This window comes from Leguminivora glycinivorella, chromosome 19 (genome assembly GCF_023078275.1).
Source record: "Leguminivora glycinivorella isolate SPB_JAAS2020 chromosome 19, LegGlyc_1.1, whole genome shotgun sequence".
In the NCBI taxonomy this organism is placed as follows: Eukaryota; Metazoa; Arthropoda; class Insecta; order Lepidoptera; family Tortricidae; genus Leguminivora; species Leguminivora glycinivorella.
In genome coordinates this window covers 1,228,035-1,240,648 of record NC_062989.1, presented here as the reverse complement: position 1 = coordinate 1,240,648, position 12,614 = coordinate 1,228,035, and the positions used below count along the sequence as shown (strand labels likewise).

The 12,614-nt window shown below is 38.5% G+C and overlaps 1 protein-coding gene across 1 annotated transcript in view; it reads right to left on the bottom strand.

Annotated features, from left to right (window-relative positions):
* LOC125236632 (nucleoporin 88) overlaps window positions 1-12,614 on the bottom strand; it is a 316,860-nt gene that overhangs the window by 107,575 nt on the left and 196,671 nt on the right. The window contains exon 2 of the mRNA XM_048143512.1: window positions 3,072-3,241. Within this exon, the coding sequence (XP_047999469.1) occupies window positions 3,072-3,241 (170 nt within the window). The remainder of the gene's footprint in view (window positions 1-3,071; window positions 3,242-12,614) is intronic.

Here is a 12,614-nt window from a genome sequence, read left to right as displayed (position 1 = left end):
AATTATACAATCATAATGATCGGCTTACTGTCCGATTGAAACTTGTATAACTGAATGGGGGCTGTCGCGTATGAATTTGCCACTAGAGGCGCTGGTGTTACGTAAGGTCCAAAAATTTCAATGGGGGTATCGCGTATGAATTTGCCGCTAGGGGCGTTGCTGTCGCGTGAGGTCCAAACAACGACTACTACTATTGGTTTTGGCGGGCATCGTCACATAAATTCTAATTTCTTTAAATTACCTGTTGAAAAGTGATCTCTCTCCTAAAATTATCACAAATATGGATTACTAGTGTTTGCCCGCTCCATACAATGCTCCATACAAACTTCCACTTCCCATTTTAGGGAAGTGGCGGGTTAGAAAGAGACAAAAAGTAGCCTATGTCACCCTCCATCCCTTCAACTATCTCCACTTAAAAAATCAAGTGTATTCGTCGCTCCGTTTTACCGTGAAAGACGGACAAACAAACAGACACACACACTTTACCATTTATAATATTAGTATGGATTTGGCGATGAATGTGAACGCTTTGAAAGCGGAATTAAGAAAAACAGGCGCAATAATATGATGATAGGTATTTATAATTAATAAACTACCTAGATATCGTTTAAAATTAATTAATTAAATTCAAAACTTCGTTTCAGCGCCGATTTTATAAGTCACCTTTAACAACAGCTATATCTCTGGACCTTACTCAACAGTGGCGCCAACTCGTGAGCAAAAAAAAAACGATAGTCTCCACTAAATGCTTAGGCCCTATAACCACCAAGTAAAGCCTCAATCAAAAACCGAAACACCCCGGTAATGCACAAATCCGAACCCCCCAAGACGTCTGGATCGCGGATGCGGGCAAATCTTCGAATTAATTTTACTGCCGAAATATGCAAATCGGGAGATATAGCCGCCTAATAACATGTACAAAAGAGTGGTGACTCGGGTAAAGAGGGGGGAGAGTAGAGAAATGGTGGAGAATAGGTTAATGCCTATTAAGATGATGCATCTGTGTGTAAAGGTAAAAACTGAGTCCAGCCCAGCAGGGTGTGTACAGTTCTTATTATGCTAGGGGCTCAATGTTCCTTGACTAAAAACATCATACAAAGTACTTGAAGGGAAGTTAGTTGGGCCATTTTTTTCAAAGTTGTCCACCCCACTTTTTTGGGTTTGGAGATTTTTATGTGGTTTCCACTCAGAATCGCGAGCTCTTTCAATTCTAATAGGAGAAAAAAAGTGATCCAAGGTTTTTATCTCATTCCGTTACCATTTTTTCATACATTTTGTATGGCGGTAACGGAATGGAAGGTTCGAAAAAATGTATGGAAATCTTGCGACATTTTTTTTCTCCTATCAGGATCGAAAGAGCTCGCGATTTTGAGTATTAATCGCGTAAAAAATACCCATGTTACAAAAAAAGTGGGGTGGACAACTTTGAAAAAAATGGCCCAGTTGTGCATGTAGATCAGTCATAGTTGTAAAATGATGAATTGTGAAATGAGTTGTAAATATGCTATGTAGATCTCTCTTGACATAATATATTGACTTTGCTTCGTACAGTAAGGGCAACTTGCACCAATTATATGGAATTTGACAGATGACAGCCCACTAACCCTGAGTTAAGTGGTTGGTGCAAGTGGGCCTAAGCCTGTCCCAGCTATTATTGGTTCTTTAGACATCGGTCTTTAGTTGATCCCATATGATGCAGAAATTCATCACATTGTATGGGAAAGAATCGAAACATGACACAAACTAGAGACCGGTCAACTCCTGAACTCAAAAAAATCTAGTCTTTAATCCTGTCGCGTCTTCAAAAATGCCTCTACCTAATCTATGCCTTAATCGCTACCTCAGGCTAGCATTATGGCCGCTTCAAGGAGCTTAATAGGTAACAAAATTTACCGTGCTAGTAGAAAATACACGGTACGTGCGCCAACCTATCCGCCGTTATGAAAGGATATTAATTGGGTGGGTTTATTATGATGCATAATCACGTTCGGGTTAGGCTGAAGCTGCGTTAAAGTGCTGTGATATGGACTGAAGTGTTCTTGTTCAGTAAATACTTGAGAGACACTATTTTATTATTATTACATTGTGTCCCACTGCTGGGCAAAGGCCTCCCACTTTGATTTCCACTCGTCCCGGTTCTGGGCGATCTCCTGCCAGTCGTTGAGATATACGTCCAGGTAATCCCGCCATCTCCGTCTGGGCCTGCCAGATCCCCTTCTGTCTTGCGGCATCGACACTGTGGCTACTTTAGCCCACTTCTGTGGGAGCATACGGCAGACATGGCCTGCCCAGTCCCATTTCAGCTTGGCGGTCTTAACTCCAACATCTGTAATGCTTGTTTTTGAGCGCAGCGTGGAGTTGCGGATTCGATCGATCCGTTTTACTCCTAGGATGCTGCGCTCCATAGCTCTTTGGCAAACTTTCAATTTGGTCTTTTGCACCTCGGTGAGTGACCACGTTTGATCGCCGTAGGTTAGGACAGGCAGGATGCACATGTCAACGAGTTTGACTGACCAGATCCTCGTCTGTCTTGCGGCATCCATACTGTGGCTACTTTAGCCCACCTCTGTGGGTGCATACGGCAGACATGGCCTGCCCTAGAGAGAAAGACACTATTACCTTTTTTAAGAGAAGAGAAGAGAAGTATGATCATTGATCATAGGTTTGTATGCCTCTCTTTTTCTCCAACGTGAAGAAAGACGAGGGCATGTTGTCTATGATCAATTGATCATATTTCTACGATAGTGTTATATCAGCCTTGGAATGTATTGATTGTCTGGAGTGTTCTAATAATGAAAGTCATTGAAATGCTCGCTGTTATTGCTGACAGAATGAGACCCCCCATGTGTTATATATGTATACTCCCATGGGGTAGGTATACATATAAACTCTTAGCAATTGCAACGACAATTTGTACTGTGTTGATAGTACTAAGGCCGGCCCGAATCGTCCAAGAAGTCAGTGCTCGAATACGGAACAAAAGTTAGTATCTAAACGCGAAGGCCGAGCTACGCGTAGGGCTGAAGACCCGAAGCCTGGAGGTCAGAGTTCAAACAATGTAGATGACTTACTTGCACAGTACTGTCTGACTCCCATCATCGAACAGGCCACCCCTGCCCCATCTGGAAGGTAGCTCCACTACAGTGACTCCTCGTGAGCCCCAGATGCAGACGCGGCTACCGCAGCTGCTGGTGGTGATACGTTCCACTGTGTACTGCGGCGGTGAGAGGAGGCACAGTTTCTGGAAAGAGACATTCATTTGTTGGTTATTAAAGTGTAGTCCTAAGTGTATATTATTCACTGGGTACAACGATTGCTTATGAACAGTTGAGCTGTATGCTTATTTGCCAGTGACATAATATAAAGCGCATCAGGGAAGTTTTCAGATGTAGATGGAGTGCCGAGAAAAGACAAATTGTAATTGTAAAAATAATAAACAAATGATAGATGTCTCAGTAGTGGCTTCCTATTCATAAATATGAAGTCAACGTAAAATAGGAAAGATTGAGATGATTCAAGCAGAAAAACTACAAATTTTAATGTTTGGTTCGGACGGTTGGGAAAAGATACATACATACATACAATCACGCCTGTATCCCATGAAGGGGTAGGCAGAGCACATGAAACTACTCAAGTTTCAGTGCCACAGGGAAAAGATGTCATTTGTAATATTACCTATAAGTATTGTGTGTTCTTATAAAGTACGCTGATAGTTTTTTTTTTTTAAGTATGTATAGGTAGACGTTTGACCACGACCACACCTGATGTGATAAGTGATGATGCGGTCTACGGTGATAGTTGAAAATTAGCAAATCATTGTTGCCAATACTCCGTGAAACAACAAGTTTGTTGCCACTTTACTTAAACAACTGTCAGTGGCTGTGCACATTACAACATAACTAGATTTACCTTACCCAGTTGATTACACAGGATCATAACTCCTGTATCTAACGCCACCAATCCTAAACCGGCTATTCTAACCAAATCTTTCCGGCCCATTACGCAGCAAAGTTACTAAAGCCCGCTAATTTATATAGCAATTGCAACTTGCAATAACGTCCGTATTTATGCACGCTGCATTTTACCTTTGATTAGGTATTTGGGTGTACTAATTAGTGTTGTGCCTGCTCATTCAAAAGATCGCTCCCGACTAGTACGATCACTCTAATGTACTATTTCGGTCTTTTAGTACACATCAAGAGAAACTCATAGTACGGAATGACAGTTATGTACTAGCATGCTCACATATATACCATAGATCAAGCAAACGTATCTACTTAGCATGTCAAATGAACTCGGTAAAATCCACTGAGCTGTCCGTCTTTAATCGCAGCTTGCAGCTTTCGGGCGTCAATTTTTGTTAGTTGAAGTCAACAAAAACATTAAAAATGCCTTGTTACGTGATATCAAATTTCAACAACACAAAGATTATAAAACACTCAAGGGTCTGAGACATATTTAAAATCACAGGCAGGTAACAACTTCAGTACAAAATCTGACACGCTCGGCCCCTATACAAATATATGAACTAGTTTCTTCTATCTAAATCTAGTTCTGTGATCATGCTCGACTAGCTCATTCTCTCCGAGAGCCGTTTCGCGCGCTTTCGGTCGGTTCTAAATGAAGTTAAACGGATAGTTTTACTGTCTTTGTCACTCCTTCGGCTCCTCGCTCCCGTTATGTTTCATACCTGTAGACTAAATGTACAGTCAACGAATTGGAACCTTAGGCCACTCTACTACCATGTCAAAATGACAAGCAGTAAGAGATTTCTTACAATCTGATTTATAAGGTCACTATGACATAGTTCTACAGTGGCCTAGTCCCATTGGTTAACTGTACTAAAGAGCAGAATGATTTGGGAATCGTTCGGTCTAGTACAGTGGAGAATCGAGTCTTTTGTACTATTAGGACATGTACTACACAAGCCTAGTACTAATTTGAATTGTAAGCCGAGATAACGAACGTGCGTCATTGGGAACACAGTAAACTCTGTTGTAACTTCAGACCGATTTGAAGGTACAATTTCACAACATTATTTAGTTAATAGTAGAGGAGATATAGCGTTTGGGGTCATAATAATTCCCACAGAACCGAAGTTTTTTTTTAGTTCTTTGTGTGTGTCTTTTTGACATACTAAAAATATAGTAAAATATATGCGTGCAAAATGCGTGTTTTCAACCGCCAAAAATTATATGAAAAAAAAGTACTATGAAATAAAAACCCCTCCCATACAAATGCTCATAGTACAACTCCTCTACTATAAAATAATGTTGAATTTATAAAAATACTTATATTGTAAGTAATCTTTAGTAAAATCACGACGTACCGTTCAAGCCTCAGCTACTCGTAGTTAATTTATAAGTATGTTTAATTACTATTTTCTTACAAATAAACACGTATGTTAAGAACTGACACTACCAGCAAGATCTAAACTCGAAAGATACTGTTTAGGTACAGTCAACCAATTGGAACCCTAGGCCACTGTAGAACTATGTCACAGTGAAGTTATAAATCAGATTGTAAAAAATCTCTTACTGCTTGTCATTTTGACATGGTAGTTGAGTGGCCTAGGGTTCCAATTGGTTGACTATACCTACGTGAAAGCTGTCGATACGGCATCGGAAGTCAATGTCAAAAGTGACCATTCGTTAGAGCGGATCTCATCATACAAGGTGTTGCCACCATGCCGGCGTTTATTAAAATCAATAATAATATGATCAATTAGAAATCATACATACATATATACAATCACATCTGTATTCAATAAAGGAGTACACTCTAAAAAATGAAGACCAACTAAGAGCAGTTTTCTCTTAGTTGACGTTAAGTTAATCACTACAATTACGATCTTATATAATTCAAATAAAGCTGATTACTAAAAACAACAAGGGAATGTATGATTGAACTAATTACTTAGGTGTTTTGTTATTCCTAACCATTGTACACCTTGAATCAATTATTAACTTGTAAGGCATAACTATGTAACATAGGTTGATTCAATCCTTAGTTGAACTTACTAAGGTAATTTAGTTAGCATAATTATTTTTCATGGAATTATTGAACAAGATCTTAATCGATTCAGTTACGTTGCAAAAGTAAGAGCAATCAAAATTACCTTATTTGATTTGTCTAAGATCTTATCAGGCTCGTATGGAATCAAGATGCTTGACTACGACTATCAAAATATTGATAGGAACAACCAAATTTTTTTTAGAGTGTAAGCAGAGCTCATGGAACTACTCAAGTTTCAGTGCCATTCTTGGCAATGAAGGGGTTAAAAGAAAACGAAATTGTGACATTGCAGTGCCTCTCGTCTACGCCACAATTTAACCCATATCCCACAGTTGACTTCTACGACACCCATGGCAAGAACGGGTGGTGAAATCCTTAACCCGTCACCACACGGGATAACTATATTCATGAATGTATGAATATTGGTAGCTGATTGAGTTTAGTAACACGTTTATGAAAAACATTAGTCGATTATCTTAAAGCCAAACACGCCCCCACACTTGACGATCAACTTTTTCAATTTCCCGACCAAGCTGCGAAGCCCGGCCATCAAACGATAAATGATTATAACTATGACGTAAGAGGAAGCCGGGGCGTAATGAGAAATAAGGCTAAAAAACGGAGAGCTTCCTCTGTAGGGATGGCGAACCGGATTAAATCCGGATCCAGCCGGACCGGCCACGCAATACGGAAACCAATAATAAAACAGATTTTGATATCGATGATTTTTTATATCGGATCCAGATTTCCATATGGTTCTATCCGGTTTATGGGTGTTTTCTATGTAAGTATATAATTATAAGTATATATTCTATATAAGTAAGTATATATCGTCGCCTAGCAACCATAGACTTTTTATTTTTTTTTTATTTTCTTTATTTGGGAAACAAACAGCATATAATAATACAAAAAGTTAAACATAGTCAATAAATCATGAGCCAAAACAGTTTCCACTTATAAGCTAACACACAATTCCTTTGCTCTGAAAAACTATACCTATTTAGAAAGTTGTACATCAGTAGTGCACTGTACTTATATATTACAATCTAGCAGGACAAACAGGTGTTAATGATTGATTAACAACTAATAACATGCATGACAAAATTTTGTTTAGGTTTATCAAAGTAAAAAATAAAAAAAATTAAAAGTGGGGAGAAAGAAAGAAAACACTACCTATTATTAACATTATTTTCTAATCTAAACTGTTTGATGACAGAAACAAATCTGTTATAATTAAGCTGAAATAAATCAATTTGGGAATATTTATCATTGTATGTTTTACAGACTCGTGCCAAAAACTTATTGTTCACGTACCTTTTTGTACTAAATGGAACGGATAACAAGCCAGTGGACCGTGTTCGAGAACTAGGACATCTTAATGATATTTTGCTGACTAGGTATTCCGAATCAATTAAATTATTTAATAGTTTGTACAAAAACGTTATATCTCTCTTCTCTCTTCTTACTTGTAGGGTATCCATACTAAGTTTCGAAGTTTTGAATTTATATTTCAGACGATTGATAAACTTTTTTTGAATTTTCTCTATTGAGCTAATATGGACTAAAAAGTGAGGATTCCAGACTGTTGATGCATATTCTAAGTGCGGCCTTACAAACGCATTAAAAAGAAGACATAACGTTGTAGGACTTTTAAAATCTTTACTTTGCCTAAAAATAAAACCAAGCATTTTATAGGCTTTAGAAGTTATTTTATTAATGTGAGTTACCAATTGAACTTCACTATCCAAATATACACCTAAATCTTTTATCTCAGTGACTCTAGTTAAATTCTGGTTACCTACATTATAATTAAACTTAATAGGATTAGGCTTTCGCGTAAAAGTAATAATCGAACATTTATCTATGTTTAAATGAAGAAAGACTTGAATATATAGTATAAATAACTGTTCATCTGAGAATTAATGCGTTTTAAACCATAGGCAACCGTATCCTCCGACGCTGCGCACGTGCGGCTCGTTTCTTTCTTAGAATTTTGTAGGCATTTAAAAAGGCGGCATTTCGTGAACATCAAAGCAGTGGGCCTTCTGTACTTGTACTATTATATATTCTGTGGCCATACGTTCCATTACCAGTTTTGACTTTACGTCATCTAAAACGCGTTTAGCTGTATCGTTTATTTTATCGGATCCAGTGATTTTGACTGTCGGATACGGCATCCGCCGGCCCGGATTGCAATCCCTATTCCTCTGCCTTTTTGTTCATCTTATTGATTAAAAAAGTTTCTTAATCATATTTCTGAGCGAGATAGTTGCCGGTATCGGAGGAGCGGCGAGAAATTTACTTTTTTCGATTGATGTTTAATTTGGAGTTTTGTTTTGGTCCGAAGGAATTATTTGAGAAATTTCCGGGTGATGAAGGAATTTTTCAAAGTTTTTGATCTGAATCTTATCATAGCATATCATATCAATCCTAAGAAAATTATTCTAAATAAAAAAGGTCTACACAGATCCTTGAAATAAAAATATTTCCGTCACCTCTTGACAACTTCTTCAAAAAATGTGTTAATTTTTTTCGTCTAAAACGTAGCTGTAGGGCATTGAAAGCCATAGTTTTACCACATCTCGGATACTGGCGATCAAATATATGAAAGAGGCGCGTTCCTAGCAGACAATCTAAGCTCGTGTGGATGAACGGGCACTGTGCTTGTATGAGTGAGATATGACAGGTCGACTGTTCGCGTTTTTGACAGGCGGTAAATGTTAGGTAAGAGAGAGTGGCAATACTGTACCATAGTACTCTTTATTATACTGTGGTTTTACAATCATTTTACTTTTAACATAAGTACAGTTAGGGCGTACTGTCCAGTAACTGGACACGGTGATATAATGAGAGTGAGAGTGATGTAATTAATGCTAATTTTAATAATTTATTCGTTTTTTTAAGCCCGAATAAAACGGAAAAAACAGAAAATTTCATAAACTTCGGAATTTTTTTTTCCGGTTTTTTTAAAGCTAGTTTAGCTACAAGTATACCTATACAAAAGTTATAGGACTAAAAATATATGAACACATTTTTATGCTCCTAACATTAGAGTCGTGCTTAGATATTTTTGTTCCCGTAAATGTGTTGATGTAACTGAACCCAATTACACAAAGTATAAGTGTGAAAAGCTTTCAATGCTTACCATTCTCAGGCTAAATCAACATAAAATCGACCATAAAACTCACACCGCTTGTTCCCACACAGCAAAAACTTCAGCCTCCAACCCTTTCCGATAAAAATGGCATCGAAACAAGTCGCCGAGCCGTGAAATTGTTAACCATTATCGCCTGTAGCTCAGGTCGAAGAGCCGTGTAGTGTGGTGCCACTGCCAGCGGCGTTATCTGTTATACCGGGTGGGGTCTGTAACAAAAGCAAAAAATTAAACTGTAGGCTGTACTCCTTACACTGACCAACATTTCTTCAACGACTTTTAAAAATAACTTGTATTTTGTTATTTATCACCTTGAAAGTTTTCCTAAGAGGTAATGTACTGCGAATTCTGTTAAGTCTAAAGTGTGACTGACAACGTCAATGACAACAATAATGGCGTCCATTGAAGCTAATATTTATTTTATATGAAAAATTAGAAAATTAAAGACTTCATAATTTTTAAAAGTCGCTGAAGAAATGTTGGTTAGTTTAAGGAGTACAGCCAACAGTTTAATTTTTTGCTTTTGTTACAGGCCCCACCCTGTATATGTATGTGTGCTGCGCACACACTCGCCGCGCTAACTTATTACGAATACACGTAAGTGCTAACAGCAAGCAGTCGATTCATTTGTCTCGCTCCCGCAATCCTCGTATCTATCACTGGCGGCGAGGATAGGATGTACACAGCACCATCGTGTATAACAGCACCATCGCATAGCAGAAGAAGCAAGATTTAGATCTAAATCTAATCTGTAAGAAGAAGCAGTGAGGAGGGATCGAGGCGTTTTACCTACTTTCCCTAATTGTTAATCATTATTGCTTGTACACAGGTCGACGGGCCGTGTTGTATGGCGCCACTGCGTGCGACGGTGCTTTATGGAGTGACGAGCGGGGATCCGGAAATCAGATTTGACTGTCGAGAAAACCAAATTCATTTGAGTAAGTATGTTTTAATTGCACGGCACTAGACACACTTCGGAATTAGGCGGCGCGGCGAGTGATAGTTTGCCCGGCATGATCAAAATGTATGAAACTTAAATGTTGTTTTAGCGGCAACTGAAGCAGTCATTTTTGCCGCCACGATCGCCACGCCGCGAGTCTTATACGTCCAGGCTGCGACCTCACAACTATTATAAAAGCAGCGATAGCTCGCTGAAGCGGAGAGCAGTTATTCTGTGAGTTAGGGAGTTACTACACCAATCTTTCGATTGAATTGGTAGAAAGTTAGGAACTGACGCTCAAAGCTGACCCGCTAACAGTAGCACCCAACCCTCTTGTGGGTTACCCAGTGAGGTGAACGCACTTTGATTCTTTCCGATAATCAATCGCTAACACACTTTGATCCCAGATTCATTCTGTCGAGACTGCTCTCGTGGCTACCCACTTGGTTACTTAAACCTGGCTCGCTTACAGTGGCACCCTACCCCATTGTGGGTCACCCAGTGGGGTGAACGCACTTTGATTCTTTCCGATAATCACTCGCTAATGCACTTTGTTTTCTGTGGATCTCTGGTAATCCAGGTATAAGGGTTGGGAGCGATCTTTATTCAAATTCCACTGTATTATGGAGGTACTGGGTGGGAATGATTATTGGTTTAGGTCTTTGGTTTTGTTTTGACAATGAGATGATGAAAAATTGAGATAGTCATGTTGGTTCGTTTATTAAAAAGTAATAATAGATATGGTCTTTAACTTTCTTAATTTAGGTATTACCTTATTGCGATTACCCCTGTTTCCTCACCACACATAGGGGTATTTCACTAAAAAAGCTGGCCATTAGTCGATATAAATAATTAAAAATAAATTAAAATAGCATATTTGAATACTTATAAAAATGTATATAAATAAATTTGGCCAGCTTTTTTAGTGAAATACCCCTATGTGGCACCAGGTCAAAGTTTTTGATTATTTTGATATGGAACATTTTGAATAAGTTGCTTAAAGAAAAGTCGCTAGTTTGTGCTTCCTTTCCCGCCATCTTGAAACAACTGAAAACTAGCCCAAATATTACTGATTCCTAGCAAACCATCTACGTCAGGTATCCTATTAAATAAACCAAGACGAAAGTGATTAGCGCGTCAGGTCAGCGGGCCGAGGGGGGAAGGGTGGGGGGTTAGAGCGAGACGGATGCTTACATCATCATCATTCTATTTCTCAGCATTTTATCAAGACTCATTTGAGGGACCTCAGGCTTATTTTAACCCCAAAAATTGGCAATTTGTCACAAACGCTAAGTTTGACAAGAGCGATTGCCATTTACTCTGGAATCTAGGGAAACTAGTCCTTATTAGGACTAGTCCGGTTTCCTTATCGTATGTAAATATCATGACCAGATCATTAATTCATTCATTTATTCCTTTATAAAACTTAGTTTTACATGTCAACACAATTTTTGCCAAAAAAAAAACTAAAGTTTAACCCTTAAATAATTTTGTCTTGATATTTTTAAATTAGCTGTTTAAGTCGCTAGACGCGGTTTAAAATAATAATATGCGCTGCTGTGTGCATCATCAATGTTTCGGCCATCTTGAAATTCTTCAAAACTAGGCCAAATATTACCAAATCCTAGCAAAACGTCAGGTATCCTATTAAATAAACCAATACGAACGTGATTAGCGGCGTCTCAGGTCAGCGGGCTGAGGGGGGAGGGAAGGGGGTTAGAGCGAGACGGCTGCTTAAAAATGCAATGCTTTTTAATGCAACTAGTTACTGCTAGATAGCGTTGTGTTAGGTGTAATGATTAAAAGATGTGTGTGTCTAGGTTAGCATTTGTGCCTTTGTGGAGCAATAATTATAGTAATGTAACTTTTAAAAACCGGCCAAGCGCGAGTTCTACTCGCGTTCCAAGGGTTCCTTACACCACAAAAAGGGCTTAAGGGCTTCCTTTTTTGAAGGCATTTTCAGAAGTCATTTTTACTAATTATTGATATCTTTCATTTGATAGTATGTAACACAATATAGTTCAAAAAACTTTGATTTTTACAACCCAAAAGTGGCCCCAATAATTAAATTTTCTTAATTTGAATTACCTGTCCGTCTTTGGGTCACAGGTTAACAACATCTGTGTGCCAAATTTCAAGTTAATCGGTTCAGTATTTTTGGAGAAAATTGGCTATGACAGACGCACGATCTGATCCTATAAGGGTTCCGTTTTTCCTTTTTGAGCTACGGAACCCTAAAAAAATGTCTCATCATGTATAGGATGATAGTTAGATGACATATTTAGTTTTTTCTCAATAACTTATTTATACACGAAAATACCAAAGAAATGACGTGCAGATGGTAGGCAGTCTTCAACTGTGCGTTTCTCCAGAAATTTGCTGCTTTGCACAGTTAAACTGTGGAATGAACTGTCGCGTGCGGTATTTCCATGATCTTCAAAGCTTTAGGAAAAGAGCGAACTCCCATCTTAAAGGCCGGGTGTTACGGGCGTCACTTACTTTTAG